The sequence below is a fragment of the Poecile atricapillus genome, chromosome 13 (assembly GCF_030490865.1).
Source record: "Poecile atricapillus isolate bPoeAtr1 chromosome 13, bPoeAtr1.hap1, whole genome shotgun sequence".
NCBI classification, from domain to species: Eukaryota; Metazoa; Chordata; class Aves; order Passeriformes; family Paridae; genus Poecile; species Poecile atricapillus.
Window position 1 is genome coordinate 18,315,298 of NC_081261.1, and position 26,842 is coordinate 18,342,139.

General features: G+C 41.7%; 1 protein-coding gene across 5 annotated transcripts in view; it reads right to left on the reverse strand.

Annotated features, from left to right (window-relative positions):
- The window catches only part of KCNIP1 (potassium voltage-gated channel interacting protein 1), a 234,084-nt gene that overhangs the window by 160,791 nt on the left and 46,451 nt on the right, over nt 1–26,842 (reverse strand). For 3 of the 5 annotated variants that reach the window (XM_058848940.1, XM_058848939.1, XM_058848942.1), the window contains exon 1: nt 14,902–14,962. The exons of the other annotated variants lie outside the window; for them this stretch is intronic. In XM_058848940.1, coding sequence (XP_058704923.1) covers nt 14,902–14,962 — 61 coding nt within the window. Of the gene's footprint in view, nt 1–14,901; nt 14,963–26,842 lie in introns of those variants that run through there. 5 annotated transcript variants of the gene reach the window in all.

Genomic DNA, 26,842 nt, shown 5'->3' on the forward strand with positions numbered 1-26,842 from the left:
GGAGAACTGAGCTATAATCTAGGATGCAGTCTACAGTGTATACCAAAACTATTAGTTAATCATTGGCAATGATTGCATTTGACACAAACCACACATGAGCACAACAGAACTGCTGTAAGTACAATACCTCCATACAGGGCCAAAAGCAGTGGGAAACCCAATGGCCTTCAGCATGTTTGCCCATAGAGCAAACTGCAGCCCAGCTGTGCCCAAGCCTGCAACAATGGGATAAGGAGCACAGCAGGCAACACAGGAGCCTAAGCCATGTGGAGGGCAAGGGAGAACAGAGCAGCACTGAGAGCTGTGCCAGGAGATGTGCATGAGTTCAAAAAGGCAGGGCAGTAGCTCTGCCAGTGTCCTCTTGCAGAAGATGGTTAGACACTGGGCAAGTTCAAAAGAGATTTTGTTTAGTGATTTAATGGCTTCTTTATAACACAGTTTTCCCAGTCAGTGGCTAATCTTCTACAGGCTCATGCAGGGAATCTACTAAACATTCACCCTCTAGAAGTATTTGCCAGACATTTTGGAAAAGCTGCAGCACCAAACTCCTCCAGCTTCCACGGAACCAGGTGAATGCAGGAGGTGCAGTTGGAAGGTTTCTCCCAGGAACACCAATTTGCACTTCACACATGCATGCAGCACAGCTGCCTTCAGCAGCTTCACCACTGAACTTCACTCTGAGTATCTACTGCTGTTGGATTTATTTATTCCAATCCAACACTTGACTTTGAATTATTTGCTTCTCATTTGCCAAAAGAGTGGTTCCCTCCCACTTTTCTATGATGTGAAAAACGAGGTTCACATAATTTTATAGGATTTAAAAGTTTAATAAAAAAGTCAATTAGGAGATAAAAAATAAAGTATACAGATACAGCCGGGTGTCTCTGCATTCAGCCAAGAAAGCACACCTTACTAACAAAGGATTGTCCCTTAAAAACAGAATCCTACTACATATCCATAAATTCTCATCCATATTCATACATTCTTCTTCGGATCTTTGGTGTTCTTCTGTTTAGTTTTCTCTTGCCTCCTTCTCAATAGATCAATCTTCTTGGAGCCATCGAGATTTACATTCCTTGATACCAGAAATGCAATAAATTCTTCCCCCCAGAGTTCTGGTCACTGCTGTCTTCATCTGGATAAGACAGTTTACGAATGCAGGGGTTCTCCAGCTATTTTTTTAACTCAGTCTTTGGAATATACAAACAAAAGCAGTTTTTATTTTAATACTATGCCATAGCCTAACATATATATATCATACTACTATTTCTAAGTTTCATCAATAACAGAAATAAAGAAAACTATATTAATACAACAAAATTTTCCATTCTTATACACAGAACATTCATTTTAATATTTGTGAAAAGCCAACAATATAATATGTATCTATAACATATGACAAAACAATCTAAACTGTTGCTGATGACAATAGAGCTATTATTTACAAATAATTACCAAAAATATTTTAAGTTTTGAAAATACCTCAGTAAAAGATGACATTTACAGATAAATTTACAACATAAGATGTGAGTCACAACAGACAAAATTTCTCAGAGAGCTTCTATCTACAGATATTTAAATAACTGTGTAAATCATATAGATACTGCACATGCTGAAGCTCTTTTAACATAGCTGATGTGAAAATTTCTTTTTCATGCGTGAGAAACTGGATAGACCTGAGTGATGCTGTATTCCTCTTCAACCCTGCACCGGTGCTAAGGCTGATGTTGGGTGACTTATTATCCCATATACTTGCTAAAACTCTTTCAGAAGACAGTACCAGTTTGTGCTGGCCATACTTTATTTTTTCTTTGGGCTTCAAAAATTAAATGTGTCTTTCTGAACACTACCTTTCATGGAAAAAAAGACATTAAGGGCTCAAAAGGTTTTGGTCAAGAGTAAATCTGGATTCTCCTTTTTTTCCTCTTTACTGCCAGGGAAAAGATATATCAAAACATATTTTGCATTTTATACTAAATGCAATGTTAGCTGTAATAAAAAAGAAATTATCTCCAAGGTCTCATCATATTTTTTAAAGTTTCTGTATCTTTTGGCACATTTTTCTGATCTGTATTAATACTTCAAAAGGATAAAACCCTGTCCTACTTCTGCCTGCCACCCTTGCACAGAAAGACATGTCCTATTTGGCTTTAAAGGAGACTGTGGAGGCTGCTCGAGAGGAAGCTCTTAAGCAAAAGACATTTCTACTCAGAGCCCAAGGCACACACCACCTGTTGTTTTACAAGCCTCTCCCTTGCTTCCAACGTCTATTGTTTCAACAGCTCGGAAAAATCAGGTGAGTGGGGCCCCCTCACCCTCCTGGGGCACAAGAGATTTTGCACGCCGGCTGCCGCAGAGGCGGCGGTGGCGATCCGCTGCCGCTCCTCTAAGTAGGTTACTGGCACCAAGGGAGCGAGAATTATCCGACGTGTTAATCTGCTCTCTGCCCTCCTGCATCACTGAAGTGTGCCACTCCAGAATAAGTGGGAAGAGACTCCCTGGAGAGAGCATCGTTGGCAGCAAAGCCAGCTCCAAACTTTCCAGGCTGAATTAAGCTCGACAAGATTTGTTAAATTCCCATGCAATTAGTTCATGGCTTCAAGCTTTCCTCCTGGACTCAGAGGATGCAGTAGGATGCAGGGTAATGTTTTTCTAATAGCTGCTGAAGTTTAAAAACTGAGGCTCAAGGAAAATAAGACGTGGCAGATTGAGATGTTTGAATTGAGAATCCTAGATATGTTCCAGCTGCAGAGCAAGGAGATTTTGGGAGCTGGATTTACAAATCCACATGTCTATTTTATGAGGGTGCCTAATCAGACTGCTGCAAAAAGAAAGCTGTCTGACTTATGTACAGTGTTTCTTTTCACTGCTGTGTGTCAGCTGGTTTAGCAGTCAAGAATGTAAACTGATAAGTCCCTTCTGTAATGTGATCATTACAGTGAACATCAACAGGAACCAGTAACACAAGTGATTTTCCTCATATTTGTGAGCAGTTTCATTCTGTATATATCTCCTTTCCTTTCACAGTCCAATAAACATCTCCAAGATGGAAACAGAAGAGAGGTGAAAACTTATCTCTGGTTTTGAGACTGGATTTGTTTTCAGGAATTTAAAATCTGTACTCCTGTTCCTCTAAATTCTCTTTAATTCTGCAAATATCTTACTGATGGTGTAGATTCTCTGCTTCAAAGCTACACAAGCCTGCAGAGACTCCAGGCATGTGCACTCAGCTGCATGCTCCAGAGCTGTGTGTCTCAGAAATGCATATGCATGAAACAAGGAATCAAACAGTAGGAAAAACACTTAGCTCCATTCTCTGGAATGTCTACAATGAAAATAGAAGTAGGACAGAGATCATTTTGGCAGTGTCTCCACATTTATGCGGACCATGAAATGTAAATCAGTTGAACACTCTCTTACTAGTACAAGAAACATTCAGTTAACAAATGTTTTGTTCTCTGAGAACCAGGCTTATCTTTATTAGCATTTAAGTCATATTCTGCTGTCTTTTCCAGCATAGAAACAAACATGTCTCTGAGTTGCTCTCTCCCCACTGCAGGTACCTTCACACCACTCTTCACAGCAGAGAATGGATTAAAACACAAAATGTTATTTACTGAAAATCAGACTCAAAATCAGGGAAACAGCAGCGAAATAGAAAATTTACATTACTTTGCCCTTAAGAAATGTCACTTCATTTGATGTAACCTAGACTTGATGAAGGAAGGGCACCTTGCCCTGAATCAGAATAAAGCATTCAGAATAATACATTTCAAAGCACACACAGGATTTAAAACACAAAGATTTGAGCAGTTACTGCTGACATCTCTTCACTCTGTACAAGATCTTATGGTAAACACCACACAGACAACTCAGGAAGGTGACGCTCATTTCCATGCGCACATCCCAGCCTATCTATGCAGGGTTCCAGCTTTTGCTACCCACTCTGGCACCAGGCAAAGGACACACTCAAACATTCCCATTTGTGGATGAACAAATGTTCTCATTGGAGCCCTACAACCACCGTCCACAACCATTACTGATCTCAAAACACCCTGTGGTCTCTGTGCTGTCTGACCCTGCAAAGCAGTACTCACAACATGAATAAGGATGCCTTAGCTATGCCCTCCCACTCTCCTAAATCTCACAGGATTGGGACCTAACTCATAATGCTTACAAAATACAACAAAACTGAATCACAACAAGCAGGCCAGCGATAAGCAATTGACTTGGGCAAAACTCTACATCTCTAACAGCTATCAGACAAAAAAAAGTACAGCAAGCTGATGAGGATGCCCAAGGGCACCAATGCAGTTTGGCAGCATCATGTCCCTGACCTGCAGACTGGAAGATACAGAGCAGCAGGTGCTGTGAAGATGCAGATGGGGCACTTGCACCAGGTCACAGGAAAAGCACAGATGAAATCAGATCTCCTGCAGCATCCTTCCCACCTCATCCTGCCTGACCAGTTTAATTTACAAGGAAATGAAGCTCTTTAAACAGATTGCTCTAGATTCATAACTAACAGGACAGAAACATTAAGTAAATGGGTATGATTTGTGTGGGCATCTGCAAGGAAGCCTCTTTTCAGAGGATCAAAGGTGCACCCAATTGCTTCTGTTTATTTGGGAATTCAGTAGGTTTTGAAACTTTTTTGCAGGTGGAAAACACTACCAGATGTGCATGTCCCTTGCATTTATTTATATTTATTTAACAATTTTAAGCTATTGTTTCCACACAGAATTCAGGCGTATTAACTGAAAACACAGGGCCTGATCCTGAACTATACCGACATTTTAGGGCACTGGTCTCCAGACGGGAGCCTGTCCCTCTGAAAGGCCATATGCCTACAAAGGGGAGCAGCAAAGCTGCACCTGAGCTTCAGGGCCCTGAAGACCATGAGCTTGGCTTCAGCTCTGGCACACTCCAGCAGCTTCCAACAACCAGCAGCCTGGTTTTGATCCAGACAAAGTTTAAGAACTTTTACCAGGTCATTCCCCACATCAGTAATTTCCAGGCAACAACTCATAAAGGGACAGTTTTTCTAAATACAAACAATGGAAAAGAGCCATAAGGAAATTCATTCCAAGTCTAAGCATTTCCACAGCTTCCAAAACATCTTACAAATTCCATAGGGTAAAGAAAAGTTTCAGGTTTGAACCAGACTTTTAGTCTAACAACTAATGGGCTTTGTAGGTTTTACAAACCGGTAGTATGCACAACATGAGAATGAATTTGCTCAAACAAATACAGTCCCTGTTTACCCTGTACAGCATTCACCTGGACATAACTGGGCTGTGGGAGACAGAGTGACACAGTGGTCTCTCCTTGCATTGCTGAGCAGCCTCAGCAACCAGCACCTGAGGAAAGTGTGCACAGCATGCTCCTCTCCTGTGCCACATGAACTTCTGAACTGCAAGTACTTCACCTCCATCAATAATGACAGAGGAAAGAGAAAAGATAGCATCATCTACGAAAGATAGAAATGCAAGTGTAGTCATGTAAAGTACTATAGCTGATGACATTGTCCAGAAAATGCCTGATTAGAAAATTCCTTTCTTTTTACTTCATACTTTCCTGGAGGGCTGCAGTGAGCCAGGGTGGCCCAGTGCTCAATCCAAGAGGTGATTAGAAATGAGCTGTAATATCCTTAACTCCTGCCAAGTAGAGGATGCCAAATTGCTAGTGTAAATAGCCTTTTGATGCCTTAAAGCCCAGGAAATTAAAGGTATTTTCCTGTAAGATTGGTCTCTGGTTGACTTTCAGTCCCGGTACGAAAACTGCTATGCATGCAGGTCCAGCTGCTGCCTACACAAACAGGACAGGACCTTGTGGGATCAGATTTACTTTGCAGAACTGTACGTGCTTGCCTTTACCCATTGTTAAGTATATACAAATGACCACCCAGGCAGAATTTTCCTCATGCCCTAATGTAGCTGTCTCTGCAGTTGTCTGCAGACTGGCTAATTCTGTATGCACAAGACTGCAAATGAGACTTTCTGTCAGCTCCCATGTTAAAATATTGGTTAAAACAAATGCCATGTTACAGGGATTCAGCTCCACACAAGCACATGCCTTCAGTTCCTGGGGTGCCAGTATCACAGTTTGGGGTCATGTTTGAGACTCCCAGCGAAGCATGTAAACCTGTGTGCCAATTCAATTACACTGGTTTATTAGGATTAGCAGGCAACAATCCTCTCTGCACTGACATAAAGTTTCCTGCTTCCCAGTTTTAATTTTCATGCACTGCTCCCAGTTCAAATGGCAACATGGTCAAAATGGTCAACAAGTGCTTTGAACTGTGTGGATTACGAATGCAAAGGGGTGCTAATGCTCCTCGCTGCACCACAAGGCTTACCTGCATGGGATGAAACAGTTTCCCTAAGGGAAGTTGTCCTTTCCCACAGATGTTTGCTGGCTCCCAACACTTTGCAGGTGGAGAGCTAACAGTATCATCTGTTACATGGCTGTGTGTACCCCATAGGGAGCAACCTTCAGCTCATTCAATTTGACCTGCTTAATCACGGGACTTGCCTGAGGTTTCAGCTGATTATCAAAAAATCTATGGTACAGGATCACTCACTAGAATAGAGCAACAGCAGCCTGGGAAAATATATCTGGGAGCTTGGCCCTGAGCTGCAGGCAGCAAAGTTAGAACAGTTGTCAAAACATTTGAGCTGTGCTTCTGAAACCATGCTCTAACAAGGTAAATCTTGTGAACGTGGCTTGTTTCATCCATATTTTCCTGCATATAAATTTGACAGGCAGAAACATTTATTTTGTCAGAGCACTAAAAGCCCTGATGTTCAGCACTGATCTCTGGCAAGCTGTAATTCTGCTCCCTGCTCCCAGTGACACTCTCTGACTTAGTTCCACTAAGGAGCCCTCAGTAAAATAATGCCGTGATCTCGTGGGTTTCCTAGAAAACTGCCTCCAGCAGCACAACATGTATCCTCACAGCCTTGCTCTCCATTAGCTGTTCTCGGTCACAATATAAAATGTCCTGTGCCTAGTGGCTTTTACAGGCTGTAGCTGTGGCCATCTACAGAAATGTTGGGCACTTCCCAACCAGCCACCCACAGAACAAGTTTGGGAGAGAAGTGTTTTTGTGGAGCAAGAGAAAAGCAAACACTGCTGTGTGTGAAGAGCTGTGGTTGTTGAATATGTCAAGAAAGCAATGTTTGGATTGAGGAAAGCCAAACAGATGTAGCAGAGCAATGCCAGGAAAGGATGGCTCTGTTACTCTCTTCATGTCTTCCTTAAAACATCCTGGTACCAAAGCCAGGCCAGCTCCCTTCCTGCCTGCTCACCCTCGGCCTGCCTGCAAGTACCAGATCAGCCCCCCAGGCAACTCTACTGCCCCACTCCTGCCTGCTAGCATGCAGTCCTCCCTTGCCTCCTCCAGACCCACATCCTGCTCATGAACCTCTAATCAATTGTACTGTGCTTTGTTCAAAGTCTTCAGAGCCTCTCTGCACTGAGCAGCGCTGGCAGAAGTAAGGTAGAGATGAACTGGCCACTGTCTATACCCTTTTCAGTCCTGACAGACATCACCTGACAGTGACAGCCACAAACACAGACTGGAGACATCTGGACACAGCTGCCCTCAGTTTTGACTTGCCTTTTTTGAAAACATGGATGCAGTTTACACTTTTAATAATTTTTCATCTGTTAAGTACAAACCATCTTATAAAAATAGTTATTCCCCTTCCCTCTGCCATCTCAAACAAATCAAAGGAAAAAAAATAAATACCTTGCTTGGAATCCTACATATATTTTGGTTAAAAATGCTGCTGTGCTACCATACAGCTGTTACCTGCATTTTCTAGTTGGTACCCAAGGCCATTGGGCCCCTTCCTGTAGAGAAGGCATGAGGTACCCAGAGCACTTTGCACCTGCTGGAAAATGCTTCTCATAGAAATGCAGAAGGCTCTTACCTTATAAATACCCAGGACACAGAGACCCTGAGCAGATACTCAAACTTCCTGCATCTCTGTGCCATGACATTCTCTGGGTAATGTTTTTGAGTAAAGAGACACAACACTTATCACCCAAGTCTGTCACCCACTGCAAGGAAGTCACAGTCACATGCATTCACGTCTAAAACTACAACAAATCACAAGCCACAAATTCATTTAGTTTGGAAAGTTTCAGGGAATAATTACAAGTAATAACAATTTTGAATAATGAAACATTTTAGCTAAAAAAAAAATCCACGTTTGAAAAATTTGTAAATCTTCAGTCTTTTTAAAAAAGCTTAAATAAATATGAAAATAAACTATTTGACCGGGGCTTTGTAACTGGAGAAATCAATGATTTTTATTTTCCTCTTGCATTTCACTAAAATCAGAATGACTTCATAACTTGGCTTGGTTTACCTTACCCTGCTTTTTAATTCAATTTTTTCTTCAGAAAATTTTACAACCCTTACTGACTCTCATTTATGTATTTGGTGACATTAACAGCTGTAAAGCTAGGAATTGTTTAAAACTTCTGCAGTGTATTAAGTTTGAAGCTCTTCACATCTACAGCTTTAAATATTTTCAGTTGCAAAAAATCCAACTGTTTCCTAGCACCCATTCCAAACATCAACTATCCAGTAATGCAGGAAAAAACACAGGAAGAGGTAGTGATGACAAAAGCTGTTATTTGATGTTATACGTTATAAGGAATATTACCAAGACTGAAAGTTAAAAGTTAAAAGTTAGAAAGTATTTTTCTGATTTACTCTTTTGAATTATTGTGGAAAAAAAAAAGAAATTTCAAAGCACTGGCCAGCAGAGCTGATATCTGATGCCCTCTTTTCTTTGTGGTGGGATTTCATGGCTCTGCCTGGGTATGCTGCATGCACGGAGGCGCACAGTACTTGTACCCATGGGCAGGAAATCTGCACACATGTATGCTAATGTAACAACACCCTATAGTGTACTTTCCTCCATCCATTTCGTTTTATTCCAAACCTCCAAGCTGTGTCTGACTGCAGCATTTCAGGTAGGAGCTGTATGCCTGTGGGAAGCAATCAGGGACTCACATAGCTTATTTTTATTTTATCATTGCTATCAACTCTTAAGACCAGCTTTTTGAGATCACTCTGCCTCACTGCCAGGAGTCACTTGAAGGCAAAGGAAGAAATTTAGAGCTAGCAGTTTCTTAGGAGTTAAAGAAATTTTGGCTGAAAGATGGAGAAGTGGGGAATGGAAGCAGTCATGAGTCGGTAAGTCCTGGTCACCTCTAACAACACACTGAGGTGAACCAGAGGTTGGTAGGACACAGGGAAGCCGGGGACAAACAGCTCCCTCACCTCTGTGCCACTCACAGGTGTATCAGCCAGGTGGATGGGATGTTTGGCTGCTGTGACACCGAGCAGCCTCCCACACACCTCTCTGCACTTCAGAGAAACCAAAATGCTTCATGCAAACAGGCATGTTCTGACATGCACTTATTGGTCGCTATAATTTCTGATTTGAGTGCTTACACCAAACAGTTTTGTTGCCGAGTATTGTTCTGTACACTCTCTACAAAAGCAATTCCCTTGAAAAACCTGCTTGTCACATCCTCAGTTTTCAGTGCAGGCAGACGACTGTGGACTTGACCTGCCATGCTGTATCAGATGACAATCAGACAAGACTAAGGAGAGAAAGTGAAGTGTCAGTGCCAAATACTGCCTCTTGGGCACAGACAGGAGAAACCAAGTCAGCCATTTCTTCCATTCTCTCTAGCACCTGCTCAGGTCTCCAACCAGGGGGAAAAATAATTGTTCTAGAAGGAAAACAGGTGAGCACTAATCGCCATTCAGAAAATACCCAGAGCACAGTCTGAATCTTTAGAACATATGCATTCATTCACGACAGTGGCAAGCTGTCAAGTTTTTTTGAGGAGCAGAAAGAAACAAGAGAAGGGGAGCTTTCAAAGCTTTTTCTTTTGCAACAGTATGTACTGGGCAAACTGAATAATGAGGCAGCTTCCCTGCTCAAATCTATCATCTCCATTCCATGGCTGCACTAAGGCTGAAAAAGGCCCGTTCCTTGAAACACTACTGAATCACTTTTTCACCTTTTGAGCAGAGAAGCAGGTTGTTCTAGCACAGGGAACTGAAAGGGCACAGTCATGACCCAGCAACATTAGGCACTCAGGGCAATCTGATGTTCAATCTGACTGTGAAGTCTAGCAGAGTTGGCTTCCTGGTAAGTAAACCACTTGAAAATACAGCTGGTCAGGCATAAAATCTGATAATTTTGGACAATAAGCCATTTCAATATAAAGCCTAGAAATTACTCACTATAAAAATCACACAACTGACATTTTAAGCAAAGTGAATTTCTGATGTCAGTTCAAGCAAAATTAAACAACTGTGCCAGATTCCTCTTGTTAGGTTAGGTTTGGGTGGTCTTTGATCAAAACATGGTTTCTCACATTTAAGAGAGTCAGATTACCAACTGAAAGTGGTGCAGCTTGCTGCTGCTGTCAGGGTCATAGCCTGTAGCTCTAATCCAAACAAAATTCAGGTATAGAGAAATATTCAAGTTATATTTCACTAGGGGAGGTAGGGGTGAGTGCATGTTTAGAGAACAAACAAAAGAACTCAGGGGTAGAGAAAGCAGTCAAAACTAGAAATTCCCCTTGCTTTAACCATCTGCTAATCCACACGTTTCCATGGCAAATATGGAAATGGCTGATTCTAGTCACAAATTTGATCAAGATTGAATGCAGGCTGTAAAAACATAAGAAATTTCTATTTCTGCATCTGGTTGAAATCACAGAAGCATTTGTGTGTGCATTATCTACTGTGCTGGCCCTCTGCTTTTTAGTGTTGTGGTTTTGATGGCATTTTTTTCTCTCATTTGTTGATTTATTGCTTATGTTTGCAGGAGAATATACAAGCAGCTTGATAGTCTCAAGTCCATCTCAACCATCTATGTAAGCACTAACTACTAATATACTAGAGAGGACCAAACAGTCAGCTTTGTTGGCATTTGGTTCATAAAGAGCTTTGAATGTTACTTCCTGATCCAAATACCTCAAGTCCCTGCATCTTTAGAGTTTTAAAAGTGACAGTAATACCCAGTAGTACCCAGAACCAGAGGGTACATAAGGATGGATGGGACCTCAAGTTCCCTCTTCAAGGCAGGGTTAACTATGGCTTGGGACTGCATTCACTTGAGCTTTGAGTACCTCCAAGATTGGACACTCCACAGGCCCTCTGTGGCGTCTCTTCAGTGTTCAGTCACCCTCACAGTAATATTTTTTTTTCATTATGCTCAAGTGGAATTTCTTTTATTTCAGTTTGTGCCCATTCCCCCTTGTCCAGCCCCTGGGCACCAAGGAGAAGAGCCTGGCTCCATCTCCTCTACCCCCACTCACTCCACTCAGATATTCATACACCTTGACTGAGACTTCCCTGAGCCTCCTCTGCTGCAGGCTGGACAATCCTAGCTCTCTCAACCTCCCCCTGTATTTCAAATGCTCCAATTGCTTCATATTCACCATAGTTCCTCAGTAGACTCAGCATAGTAGGTCCTTGTCTCTTCCATCCTGGGGAGCCCAGCACCAGACACAGCACTGTGTTGCACAAAGTGCAGCCATCAGTGCAGCACAGAGAAGGAGCATCACGTCCCTCAGCCTGCTGGAGAAGCTCTGCCAAGCACAATCCAGTAGACCACCAGCCACCTTTGCTGCTGGCTCACTGTCAGGTTGTATCCAGGACCTCAGCCAGGCTCCACCAACACCCCAGGAATGCTGTCTGACATACAAGTGAAGTGAACATGGTGAAAAAAAGTATTATCTTTTAGTAGGTTAACTGAGAATGCTGGAAAAGGCAGACAAGAATCCCAACAAGAAAGAGTTCCTAATGAAATATACAGATAATAGATAGAACTGCCCCGAGCCACTCTCAAAGCAAACAGCACAAATCTCATGGACTGTCTGGGACACTTCAGTGAACAGGGAAAGCTTCTGCAGCTTTGTGATAGGACTGGAAGTCTAAGAGGGAGAAATCTTTATCCTGCAGAACAGGACATGTGGCTCCCAGCCTACCAACACAAAATGCCTAATTATATTGGATTAAGTTTTCACATTTGAGCCAAGTGAATGATGTCCTCCTGTACAAATGCACAATGCTGTCCTCTCCCAGAGACAAGGGCTCATGCTTGATGGACCACTGCTCTCCACTTGACAATTTCTGTGTCACTCCTGCCTTTATTGATTCAGGCCCCCCATTTTCATTTGAACAAGCAATTTAAGCTTGTATTCTTGAACAGTGCTAATACGCCCTCTCCAGCCTTGCTACTCACAGCTGGAATAACCAAACCAGCCCCCAATGCCACTGCCAACACCCTAGACCCAGCCAAGCAGGACATGAGGGTGAGCAGCACAGGCAGAGCTGTGTCATGTGCTGAAGCTGGAGGGGTTCAGCATGGGCCACTTGCACCCACTCTTCTCTGACCCAGCATGGCCTTCCTGGTATTAACTGATCTCTGGAACCTCCTCACTTTAGACATGACCTGTTTATTTTACCTATTCTTGAAACACTGCTTTTTTTGTTTTTACTTTATTACACCAGAGAATCAGAGCTTCAGACACTGGTGTGAGCCACTCTACCTGGAGGAGCACATACTTACCAGCATGAGAGAGCATTTGTAGAGGTGTGGATCTAGCCCTGTTACAACTATTTCTCCAGGCCCTTGTTTTACCAGCCATATTTAACTACTACATAAAGTCCTGAAATATTAAGATAAACACATAGATAAATATAATAATTAATAAAGAATAATGTGATAACCTAATAATAAAATAAAATAAAACAAAAATATAATAAAATAAAAATAAAATAAATACTCAATCAAAGATAAACTTATTATCTTTATTATTACAAAGATAAGCAATAACCAATGGAGCAGTGGCACCCAGGCACCACTAGCCAGCTGCCTTCTGGCAGAGAAGCCCCACATCAAGCTGCACCAACACTGGGACAAATGATCCTTTCTCTCTGCTCAACACTTGAGCAAGCACAGCCAGAGTTCTGGTGCCAGTTTTGGACTCCCCAGACCAAGACAGACTAGAATATGGTAGAGCATGGTCTGGTAGAGGCCACCAGGATGGTTGAGGGCTGGAGGAGATGCCAAGGGCATGTGTGGGCAGCACCAAGGAGTCAGTCCATCGTAGTGGTGGCTGGCTATTTAACTCACAGACAACAATTTCAGATTGTATTCAACCCCAGCACACATTAGTGTTTCACTGCTCATAAGGTGAAGTGCTAACTGTCAGTGTAAAACACACCAGCAAACCACACAGATAACACATCAGAACCAAGAGAACATAACCCTGGGAACACAGGTTTTGATAAATACAGCTGAACAACCACTGCCAGCAAGCATCGGCAAGATCAAATTCCATTGTGAAAGTTAAAATGTGTGACCATACCCTGGATTTTTACTGCAGGTGACCTCCAACAAAAAGCAATGGCTTGCATCCACTAGAGTGTGGAGCCAATCACAAGACAACAGTCACAGAGAATGGGTATGTTCAGCCACAAATTACCTACATTTAGTGGATATCAGACTCCAGGTTTCTGGCAGCTGGACAGGACACCCCTTGGTGTCACAGCAGCCACCATGCTCAGCACATCCTGTTCAGTTCTTGTGTACTGCAGTGCCTAAACACAAGTCTCTCAGCTTCAGGTGTAGCTCAGTGCTTAGGCAGATACACAGATATTCTTACATTTTCAGTTATATCATACATGTCCCAAACAACCACGTAATCATAGGGGCATTACAATAACACAGAAAGGTGAACTGTAAACCTTGTACACACACTCTAACATAAAACATTACCCTACAGGTATCAGGAACACAGACTTTTACTCCTGCTCACGAACTTGCCACAAACAAATCTCCTCACAGCCCTTGCCCACTTCTCTTTTGCATGATTAATTGGTGTTTCATATTTCCTGAGACAGTTTTCAACTTAAATTGCCAAAAAATCTATACCAGCTTGCAGTTCAAAAGTATATATATGAACTGAGCAACTGATCCAGTGGAAATAGAGACATCCCTAGAAATACCAAGAGACTGTAAAATGCAGAGGTTCAGGCAGGGAATATTTCTAAATAGCACAAATATTGCCGAAGTTATAGAGCTTTTCCTTTTGTCTTCTAAACAATATTAATTCTGACAACCTCTGACAGTGCTTTCAACTTTCTGCTCAGCAACACCCTGGAATTTTTGAATTAACCCTGAAGAAAATTGAGCGACGCTCAAGCAAATACTACACAAACCAGACCCCCTGAAAAATCAGCATTTAGAGGCAATATTTATGGATTTAAGGATTAAAACCCCTGGAACTGCTGCCTACTTTCTCATTTTTCATGAGCTTCTGCTTCTCTCCTTCTTTAAAAAAAATCCTAATTTTTTCCCCTCTTGCTAATCTTTATAAAACACATCATTAGTACTGCACATTTGGTGTTGAACTACTGAATATGCAACACTGATTCTAACAATACTCCCTGAGACAGAAACCCAAAGGTATTGAGAAGAATTTGCTGCATATTTATATTTTATTCCCTCTTCAAAGGGTTTATACAGCATGGGATTTGGAAATAAACACGTCTGTTCTGCAAGTGCTCTGCATATGAAGCCACTGAGCTTCTCCTCTTCATACATGCCTGCAGGATTACAGTATTTCAGATTCTTTTCAACCTCCAAGCCCCTCTACAGCAATTTCCTCATGCCCACATGTTTTCTCCACCACCTAGCATCCCACTCTCCTCTGCAAATTACCCCTCACAAAAACATTGCCAGGTTACTTGCAAGTGGCACATGTTCATTTTCTCCTCCCTTCCCCAGGCAAATGTCTCCCACAGCAAATAAACCAAAGGGACAGGAAACGCATAACAGGAGGTCTTACCTTTTGATGGTCTTCTTTGTTTCGTTTGTAGAGAAGAGAACGTACCCATGACAGCACCCATTGCAAAAGCTACTCGTGAGTTTTTCGGGAGGATTTATTTTGGCTGATTTTTTTTTCTATTCCTCTTACCCCACCCCTCCACTGACAGCGAACAAAATCTATGTGAAATGCCCCCAAGAACAAAACAAAACAGAGGAAGTCCAGACAAGAAAGAAAAGAAGGAAGGAGGAGGAGGGAAAAAAGCAAAGCACTGCAGCTCGGCATTCAGCAAGCGTTAAGCTTTGAGGGTTTTTTTAAGTCAACACACATGCACTGACTCACAGCCGGCTGCACTGTTATTATTCAAAACAGCTCCCCATCAAAATTTAAATGCTAGGTATATTCCCTCAGACCAGAGCTGGCAGCAGATGCATCAAAATATTTACTGGAGAACAGCCACATAAACACACAGGCTAATTCTTCCTCCCGTTCCCTTATGGCTCCAACCAGCAGCCTGTAGGTCTAGCGAGGGAGCATCAGAGCAGCTCTTCCAGTGAATACTAAACTGGAGTCTTGTAGACATGCTGAGGGTCTCGGGGGGAAGCCACGGCTTTGGGCTGGATACCAACTCGGAATGAATGGAAATCTTCTGAGTAGGAAGTAATAGTGAGCAAGGCATCAAAGCCCCAGCTGCGCGGGCTGTGTGCTCCTGCTAATTAAGAGTCTGACAGAAAGGTAGAAAGCAGCAATTTCCAACAGTCTTCTCAAGCAGAAAAGTCAGAGGAAAATTACTAAGTGCAAGGGGGGGGAAACAGAAAATTTCACCACAATCCTTTTCCTTCATATCTTTTCTCACACACCAGAAACACATGTAAGACAATTATTTTTTATGGCAAGTATGTATGCGCACATCCTTTTCAAGCATATTGAACCAAAAAACTGTTGAAACAAAACTCAACAAACAGTGAGTGGCCAGGAGGAGGTAGAGAAATTCCCAGCATTTTTTCTGTTCTATCATATTTCAAAAAATCAGCTAGACATCAGGTTATGTTTCTTCTGAAGGTGAAATAACAAATGCTCAGGTACAGGAGGAGTTAAATACACTGGGGCAGGCCTCAGAACCCAAATTAATTTGCTACCTGCACATGGTGACTGAGGGCAGCATGTGTAAAAATACTGTCCTTTTCAGAAGAAATTCACTACAGAAAAAATCACCTTGTCTCAACAAGTTTCCTCAACTTTCCTCTAACTTTGCAGTAGATTCTCTCAGATGCAGATCCTAGCTCCCTAAATGCTGGTGTCCCTGGAGGTACAACCCTGCCTTACCTGCTACTCACCCGCTGCCAGCATCTTCACATGCATCTTCTCATGCATAGGTATATTTGCATCCTTAGTGTACACCTGCAAAGATCTTCCCCTCAATTTCTAGTTGAAGAAGGCATTGCACAAAATAATTTGTCTTTTTCTTGTTTTATAACTCAAAACACATCAATTGAACTTTTTGTGAGAAATATCTGGGGGAAGGTAGTGTTTAAATACCCAAGTCCTGAAATGAAACACACCAGCTTGCAGGTTATTGCCCAAAACTGGGGGCACACAGAGGCCTTTGTCACATCAGGAGGAGCCCATCCTGGTTTGTGCAACATCCCCTGCTTTCCATCCAGCCCTCACTCCTTTCTCTAGGCTGGCATAGCTGAGGTCCCACTGCCCCTGCTTTCCCAGCCATCCAGTTCCAGATGGGGGTCCCTCAGACTATGTTGATGTGCACCAGGTACTGAAGAGCTGTGTGAGATTCTTAAGCTTTTTAAAAATTAAAATATTTATCTTTATTTTATTAATATTTTATTTGCATTTACAGAGCAAAATATTACATAGGCTACAGTGCACATGTGGAAAATCACAATTCTTGGGACTAGTGCATTCAACAAAGGTTGTAGGGTGACCACAGGCTACAGCCAATGTCTCCAAGACGTCAAAACCGGAATTTCAATCTAGGCAAAATGTCACTAGCAGAAGTCAAATGTTGCCAAGGTGTAAGACTCCAGACTACTCAGTTGATGAGGTTTTTAAAAGGGTTTATGGTTGTTCATATACACTGAGTTAGATGCATGGGAGAAGTGCTGATGATATTCTCAAGAGATCAAAATAACAAAAAGAACTTTACTGGCAACTTCAGAAAATTGAGGAACTTTGGCGAAAGGTTTAGTGCAACATTCAATCAATACAAAACACTTCTCAAAGAACTGGCCCCATTCAACTTAGCAAACTTTAAGCCCTTTTGATTCTAAATTACTCAAAAATTCTAATAAGAGGGAATTAGGAGAAAGAGAGAAAGACAGAAGAGGTATAGAAAAATACATATATAGCTACCAGTTCCTGGGTCACAGTGGTGTTCTGACAGAAATTCCAAGAGGAGGCAGGGTCAAGACATATGAATGTCCCTTGGCCCTTCCCCCACTTGGGGCTTCTGGCCAGTTGGCCACTCAGGAGCTGTGTTAGGGGCTCCAGGGATTGGGTGTGGGGCATTGCATCCAGTGTGCCACAGATTGGCAGCCACTGCCAGAGTGGGGTGCACCAGGCAGGGCACTGCCTCACCAGGGCAAGGTCTGACCTGCCCCTGCCCCACACACATGCATCCCAAAATGTCTTGAGACATCACTCTTTCCACCCTCTCACACAAGGCCACCAGTCACCCATTTCCTCAAGTATCCTATCTACACACCTTTTAAATATCTCCAGGAATGGTGACTGTCCCACTACCCTGGTTAGCCTCTGCCAGTGCTTGACCATCTTTCTGGTGAAGGAATTTTTCTTAATACCCAACCTACACCTCCCCTAGAGGCCTATTCCTCTTGTTACTTGGAAGAAGAGACAGACTCCACCTGCCTACAAACTCCTTACATAAAAAAGTACCTTGAAAGTAGCTGGCTTCAGGATTCCTTTTGACATCAGTTAGATCTCAGCTATGCAGAAACTGAGCTCAGTCTGGGAGTGACAGATCAGGCTGTCCATATGGTGAGATAGCCAAGAAGGAAGTAATTCGGGAAGACAAAATTGCACCCCTGATGATGCACTGTTGTTTACTTGAAACAGCATGGCATATAAAGGCAAAGGGCAAATGTAAATATTCAATTTTCTCTGAAACTTGAAAGAAATAAAAGCTCTATCTTGGCTGAAAATCAGTATTTACAGGTACCAAAGAAATTATGGGGATAAGCGGTTACACACATTTTTATGTTTATGACTCAAATATACAAGAATGGTGACAAGAGGAGGGATCATGTCTGTGCCTAGGCAGATAAGCACAGAGTTACAAATACCCAGTTCAAAAAGCAGACAATTTCTTTCACAGCTGAAAATCAAGACCTCAGAGGAACAGAGGCGTTGTAAGCACTAAAAAACTAGAGTATTTGCCACAGCAGGCAGGAATTCTCTTTCCTCAAAAGATGATCATTCAAATGTATCAATCTAGGAGAGAACACTTTGAGATGTAACAAGTGCTGGTGGACATCCTTTATCTGAGGAGATGAATATTTTCAGACTATTTCCTTTAGATATAAGAAGCTGCCTGAGCTCTGACTGTGATGGTGAAATGCACAAATGCACTATGTGGGTATCTAAGTCAGCATCCTGGCTAAGAGATGCTAAAAGAGGACCAAAAGTACATCAGGGATGTACCGATGCTCTGCCTGTAAGCCTGCCTGCAGTAAATTCAGAGCTTGGTTCTGACACAAAGGGGCACTTCAGTACATTAACATCAGTCTAGCAGATCGCCTGGGAGTATTTTGCTTCATCGTTATTGTGAATTGCGCTACACTACATCTGTGCAGGATGGAGCAGACTTTGCTTAAGAGTGGACATAAACAGGCTTTGAAGTTCAGATGTGCCATCTGCCCTGAATATCCAACCAAAACCAGATTGTACCTTGCTACAACTACAGCAATTCCATACAAGACCAAGCTCAAGGGCAGTTTTTTATCAGTATCTATGCAAACAACAATGGGAAATTCCATCATCCCTATGGAAACCATAAGGTCTGTGACATTTCTGCCAGTCAGTATGCTAAAGTCATTGTCCTGGGTTGATTATGATGTTAAATTGTATCCCCATTCGTCCACCTAACCCAGACACAGGTTTTGTATTCTTAAAATTTCATCTAAGAGTAAAAGTGAATGGAAAAGAGTCTGTTATCAGAGACTGTACTTGCTCCCCCCGCATCGGGAGTTTTGACTACAGCACAGACAGACAACATGACACAGATCGCCTTGGCTTTCCAACTAGCCGGAGCAGAGAGGTCTTCCTGGACTGTTTTCTTTCCCTTTTTCTGAAACGAATCGAACCTGCTCTGGACTGGGGACTCGGGGGAGCACCGGGAGCTTACACCCTTGAACTACCGGGAGCCCAGCCTGGGCAGCGGCATTTTCCAGTGCCAGAGGGACTGATAACAGAGCGAACACCCACAGGAAAGAGACCCTCTGAAGTTTGTCATCTCTCCTGAACGGCGAGAGGTTTTGTAATTTGATATTGTTCATTCTTGTGCTGGGTAGTGTTGTGCCTGTGAAATAAACAGGTTTTTCCACTTCTCTCAGAGCAATCTCTTCCCGAACCGGTTGGGGGGTGGGAGAAAGGGGCCACGTGGGTTTGCTTCCCGGGGGGAGCCCCATTGGAGGTTTTCTCCCAAATTTGCCCTAAACCAGGACAGTCATTCACCAAATTAAAACAAAGACTAAATTGTAGCATAAAGATCACCACTATAGATATATATAGATATATATAGATATATATATAAGTAATGTAAATAAAGTGGGACTGGGGATGACTAAGAAAGTGGCATAATAGTGTGATCTACAAACTGAAACCTCCTTCCCATGAGACCCATGGGACAAAACAAGGTTTGTTCTACATTGGGTTACACAAAAAAAAATCATTTCAGGTAGCTCCCAAGCTGTTAAAATCACTGACATTTCCAATAAATGTTTTGAAGACTTATGAAATCCTGAAATCTTAATGGGAGCCAAATCCAATCTTCCTCTGACTAAAAGAAAACAGCATTCTTTTTGGGGAAAAAAGTTTTGGAAAAAAAACTTGGTTTTTAAGCCAGTTTTTATCAAGATTCAGCTGAATTCCTACATGAGAGAACTATGTAAAGCTGCAAAGATATGATGTGGAAAATATACTGTTAAGACACTCAAAAATCTTGACAAATCTGCAGATTTCTGCATTTTGCAGAAAAACACCTTTTTTGGGGAATAGTTGCAGCGTCTCTGTAATATGAGTCTCTCAGCAGTACCAGTGAGTATTTCCATCTGTAACTCCATCTTAACTTCATTTTTGTGAGAGAATTCACATTAAGGTCACAGCAGATGAAGAATGCTTCCAATAAAAGGGATATATGCTATTCCTCTTGTGCTAGCTGGTGGACTGAATTACTACAGTTACAATTATATAACAACTTTTATCTTACTGCTGAAGTGCTCCCCAAATCACATTATTGGTAGTAGATATTTTTAAATTCTCTTCAATACACCATTCCAGATATCCTCTGGAGTTAATAACTAATTAAAAATACTCCATTTCAAGATGTACCAATGGAAGAGTGGAGACATCTCTGAGACACATTTTGGCACTACTGCCACTGCTGGCAATGCACAAATGTGTGAAATAAACCCAGCTAAAGCAAACTCAACTGCATATATTCAATCAGAATGTCTGCATCACTTTTCATTTACTCATTTGAGGGTATCTTCAAGACTGAGCATCAACTTTTTGTAATACATGACCTTTAAAATGCAAGTTCCAGGTTGGATGGGGCTTGAAGCAACCTGTCTAGTGAAAGGTGTCCCAGCCCATGACATGGGGGAGGAACAGGATGGTCTTTAAAGTCCCTTCCAGTCCAAACCTTGTATAGAATATAATTCTGTGAGTTGAACAAACCATGCTTATCTCTCCGGCACAGAAGTGCTGACAGGGAAGCAGCCTCCCTGCTGTGCTACCAGGGCCAAACCCTCAGCTACAGGCAGGAGCAGCTCACCACGCACTTCAGGGAGCTGTGCCAATTTCACATACACACAGACGTCAGTCAAATATTCCCACACCTCATGCACACTCCCCAAACAGATATATATGGACAAGAGGAACAAAAATTGTCTCTTGTCTATCAAGTGCTTTTCACATATGCAGAAAATGTATTGTTTTTGCTGTTTACCCCTCCTCTTATTGGCATCCAGAAGGTATTTCCAGGAGTCCAAGAAGCTGAGCCATACTCAGATTAGTGCAAGTAGTGTACCAGTTCTGTTACTTGTTACAGGAGACTCATTTTGACCCACAGACTGCATGGACACCAAGACAGGATATTTATCTTCTTTCAGCAAACCACATATCTACCACAACATTCACAGGGCTTCCAGCTGCTCTCTGACCTGTTTGGATTTCTTGCGGGGGAGTCAGTGTTTTACTTATATACTAGAAAATGGGTAATTGATTAACATTCCTTAGATCCATCCTCAGTAAAATCCTACTGCTAATCTGCACAGAATGGGAATTTTTTCATTTTTGCAGAGGAGGAGGGTGTCACTGGCATGCCTCTCAGTGAAACAAAATCTACACAAACCACTGCCATACCATGGAGCCCACATTAATTACCTATACAACTACAGACTGGCAGCTTTTGCGTGAAGTCAATGAATAATTTCTGAGGAGTTACACACAGATCAGTAAATTCCAGTCAGCTCTTGGCTTTTTTTCAGATTCCCTCCAGTTGGCATCCGCAGCAGACTTACTCCTTGGTTTAGATTTCATTCTTGCCAAAGAAACAGCAAAAAATTTAATAGCCAATTTACATGAAACAATCTTCTGCAATCCCCTCTCATGAAGATTGTCAGTAAGATTTCCTTAATCCAGTGGAAAAAGCCCTGGAATAACACAGCCCTAAGGAATTTACAGGATTCAGGTTGGCTCAGGGGTAGGCAGAGGGTTCTGCAGGTCTCCAGGGCAGAGGAGCACCTAGCAGTGCTGCTCTACATGTACCTTTACCCTCCCCAATTTACAGAAGCCCCTGGATGCAACAACCCACCCTTCAGCACAGCCACAAGTTGCAAATAAGTTGATGTATGAACAGGGGCATAGAGAGACAGGAAGATGTCAAGTTTAAACTAAAGCTGCAAACCCCAATGTGACAAACACAGAACAGCATTATCCATGAAGCTGTTCTCCCCTATGACATTCAGACTATGTTACCATTGCAAAACCTAAAATGCATACTATTTTCTCTTTAATGAGTCTAAATGAGAAAGAGTATTATCACCCTGACCTTTCACATGGAAAAATAAAAAACTCTCCAAATGCACTGAAGAACATCAGAGAGAAAAAAAGGGAATGAAGATTCACTGCTTCTGATCTTTGTGGTGTCACTGATTTCACTTCTGCAAGATACAGAAGTAAAAACACAAATAAAGTTATCTATCCCTGGTGTGGGCATTTAAATCTAAGTCTCACCTGATTTCTTACGATAAATCATCTACTACACTGACTTTTCCCAGCTTTCTAATACAGGCCTGGAAATCTAAACAAAACAGTGTCCTGCAATAACTAGGAATTGTTGCCAATGACTTGGGAAGAGATGGAAAAATAGGTGTAGCAAGAAAAGAAATCCCTGTTGCACCAGTGCCATGGTTTTAAAGCAGTAAGTAAAAAAAACACTAGAAAACTTACTTATTTCTTGCTATGAGATACGGATTAGAACAAGGGCAAAACAGGCTTAAAACTTAAAAGGAAGAAAGAAAGTTTATTAACAAACTACAAGAATAACAAAACCAGAATAAACTTCCAAAAAAATCCTTTATCCCCCACTACCCAACCATTTCCTTGTTCACATGACAACATAGAGACAAAAAACTTTGGAACTTTGGTGTTTAAAACAGTCCCAGTTCCTGCTAGAGTCTTTTCATCAGCCTTTATAGAAAAACAGAAGTCTTCTTCTGCTAATCTATGGAGTTTCTCACAAGAAAACTATTTCTGTTATAGCTTTCTATTTTTCTGATGCCAGCTGCCCGGAAATCCTGTCATCAGTTCACTTCTCCCATTTCACATCACTCTGAGGTGTGTATGGGCCAATGGGTCTAGGGATGTCATTTTTAAGGATGAGTTATTCAAAGGCAAAAGTTCTCTTCATCTGTCTCTGTGAGCTTCCCTGGAAACAATTTTCTCATTGCCTCTCAAGGCCTCAAATCTTCAACTATTACTTCGTCTCACTCTGTTCCAGCACCTCACTGTATCACAATTACTCTGCCTTTTGCTCAAAAATCCACACTTTGAACACTCCATTCCTCCCAATATACTCTGTCACGAATTAAAGGAGTTTTTTCAGAGCACTATTGTCCATCTTCATAGCTTTAACAGAAAAACATTTCAGCTTATAAAGCATCTCCTTATTCTCTCTTCCCCATCTAAAACTTAACTCTTTTCTTCACTGTCTTTGATGATTTTATGATGTCTTCCTCATGTTGATTGTCTCTCTCTCTCTCTCTCTCTCTCTCTGTCTCTCTGGGAAAAAAGAGTAATCTGTACGTTTTATCCAGATAGTAAAAGAATTAAAGTCTTGGAAAGCTGCAGATGTTCATGGTGTCAGGTTTCAGTCCAGCAGCAGAAACTAGAAAACAAGCCAGGCCGGCCAGCTCCGTTTCTCCCCCCCCCCCCCCCCCCCCCCGCCCTCTGCGGCCTTGTCCAGCCTGGAGTGGGGGGAGGAGGCCGAGACAGAGCCTCTTACCTTTTCAGAAGCCAGAAACCAAAGAGAACAAGAGAACTCTCACTTTACATCTTAAGGTGGTGTTCACAAGTTGATCTCACTTTTCTGTGGTCAAAACTGCTGTCAATTCTTAGAAATGACCGATAATTGGTCAGGAGAAAAGACTCCCATTACCTCTCGCAGCTTCAACTTCCTTAGCTCCCAAAGCTATCTTAAAGGTAAAGTCACCCTATGACAACCAGGATCAGCCCTATTCTACTAGGCTAAATTCTGAGGAAAGTCACAATGATAATTATAGAGGAATGGCTAGCTAGCAAAGGTCATGTTCCCATGCAGCAGTTAGCTGAGAAAGAATTAAACAACAATAGAGTACAGTTGGTTTGAGATGTTGCAAGGTCAGAAAGACCTTAGTGATAACTGTTAACTGAGAACAGGACACTGTGATCAGAAGAATGTGATTTCAGCACAGATGAGCGACCACAAGAATGTGGAACTAGGTGGAGTCGACCTTAAATGAAATATCCAATAATGAGCTTGCTTTTACACTATGTATGAACTTAATTATTAATGCTATATAAGTAGTTTTGGAGTTGCCAATAAATGAGGCATACTGATCACTCATATTGAGTGCTGTTTGTCTCCCGTCAAACTCATCAGATAATTTCATAAGTTACTGAAATTTGAGAAAGTGCTACACAAAAATTGAGCATATTCTCTGGTTTTTTTGAGTGCAAATCTTTAAAATTCACTCTAAATATACATTACTGCGAGCCTCCTGATTGTATATTTTTTATACAATCCTGAGCCTCCTGATTATTTTTCTCTTTGCTGCCATTTACCTGAAGACTCAGATTCCAAACTGAAATTTAGATTATGCTTTGTCACATACCTAACATGTACCTAAACACATGTATAGCCATTGTTCAAGAAACTGGATATTAAAAAATACATGTATGCATCCAGCTTCAGGCTCACCCTCACAAGAAGAGCTCTGGCACAACTGCTCACAGTTCCAGACAGTGAACACAGGTCAGATCACATGGCTGCATCTTCCCAGCGTTGCCCAATATCCACGCACAAGTCAGTTCCTAGCCCAAAAGGCCAGAAGGAGTCTTCAAGTTGAAGTTGAAATAGAAGTTTTACCTGGCTAGCTGGGAGTCTGCACAATGAACAGATCCCAGAGGCAATTCTTCCTGCCCTGAGCTGATACCAAAGAAGGGCTTGTGCTAGGGCTAAGCCTGACCTATGCTGGAATTCTCCATTTGAAATAAGAGCCAAGTCAAAAGGGGCTTTGCCACTCATCTCTGACTCACAAGTCAACTTCATGGGATAGATGTTACAAAGCTACAACTTGATTAATTTTGCAGCAGCAGGAAAAAAAATAATTAAAAGTATTCCTGATAATTTAATTTATTTTACTTTGGCAAATACACAAACTTTTCTGCCAGTAAATGCATGATTCTTAGAGAACTGATGCACTCTAAATCACTCTAAAACACCAGGACTTGTGTTCTGGTTGTTATAGTGCCATTCAAAAGCAATTTCTCTGTTGTTTCTTTATTGCAAATATTTATTACTATTATTTTTCATACCTTTCTGTCACAGGCAAAAAAGCTGCACCTAGCATTTAAATTACAGCATTCAACAACTTTGTTTATGTAAATTGATACATAATATATTAACAAGGCATGGATTTGCATAAGGTAAGTATTCACACATGAAAATGACTGGTCCAGATAGCAGCAAAGGAGATCAGTGGCAGCATATATATTTGAAATTGTCCCACAGGAAAATCAATCCAACATTAATAACATTTTTAAAGGAATGTGTAAAAGATACTGTGCCATGTCTTAGATAAACCTGAGAAGGCACTTGCTGCTCTGGTGATGAGCAACAAATCTCTCCACTGGATGACTAAATGAAGTTACAGAGATTCATGGCCTACAAGAACAGAGGATTAACTATTGCTGAGAAAAGCTGTTTTCCACAAAGAGCTTATATGCCCTGACTCTGCAAGATGCTCAGCACAGCTCAGAAGCTGGGAATGGAAAGGGTCCAGCTCTAGAAAACAAACTCCACAAACAAGCAAACCATTACAAGCAACAAACGTGAAGCAATTTTAGATAAATTCTGCTTGTGGATGAATACTGTGTATTTCACATGCAACAATACCAAATCTTTCCTTCTTCACTAATCAGCATCCAAATATTTGACACTAACTTTACCTTGGGCTTAATCTAGAGGATGAGGTCTAATGCTACCTAGTCCATATTGCCAGTGTTCACTGTGACTCAGTTGCACGCTGTGTCCAAGCTCAAACAGGAATGAAACTGGAAAACAGGTTCCAAAGCAGTGGAAGGAAGGAACACCGGGCTGAGCTGTAGGGCATCACATGGGATGATGAGCAAGATAAATAGAATAACTGAGAGGTTTGTTACACCCAGGCTTTGACTTTAGTCTCACAATCAGTTTTCCCCACAAATGTAAAAACACGTGAAATACTGGATTAAGATGCAGAGAGTGAGAACACATACAGTCAAAGACAAATCTTACTTTTTTTTCTTAAATTATTTGATCCTTGGCTTGCCTAAAGTTAATAAAGCATCACTTCACCAGAGTTATCTTCCCGGAACACTGTGAGGCATCACAGGCTCATTGTATTTTGGCTGATCTTAAGTGAGCAAAATTTCATCCAGCATTTCCTCTCCTCCTCGTGTCAGGCTTCTATCAAGGTGGTGTCTGACCTCCAGCTAGGTGAGCATGAGCACTGAACCTGAGAACTCATCAAATCTGAGAAATATCTGCTGCTTTTGTCCTGCTGAAGTCCTGCTTTTGTTCTTTTGAAGTCCTGCTGAATTTTTCAGTGACCTCTTGTTCCTTCGGTGCCTGAAAAAATTTCAAGCTTTTAAACTTTTTCTTTGGTATTTTCTCCCTTCAGCTTTGCTTTGCAGCCTTCTCCTACACTGCCCTCAGTCTTGCTTTTGAATCTTCTGATTCCTTTTGTAATTGCATCTGATATGTCTTCACTCACCCAAACCTTCCCAAAGGTTTTTGAAGGACTGCCAAGCAGAAACACATAACTTTACAGAGAATACAGTCTTGCCCAGCAGTAAAGTTTTAATAGCCTGTATTTTCCAGCCTGATTGCATATGTAATTAAATATTCACTCTCACTTTCTGTTTAATGATGGTGACTCCAAAGAATTCAAAGAGTTATTTT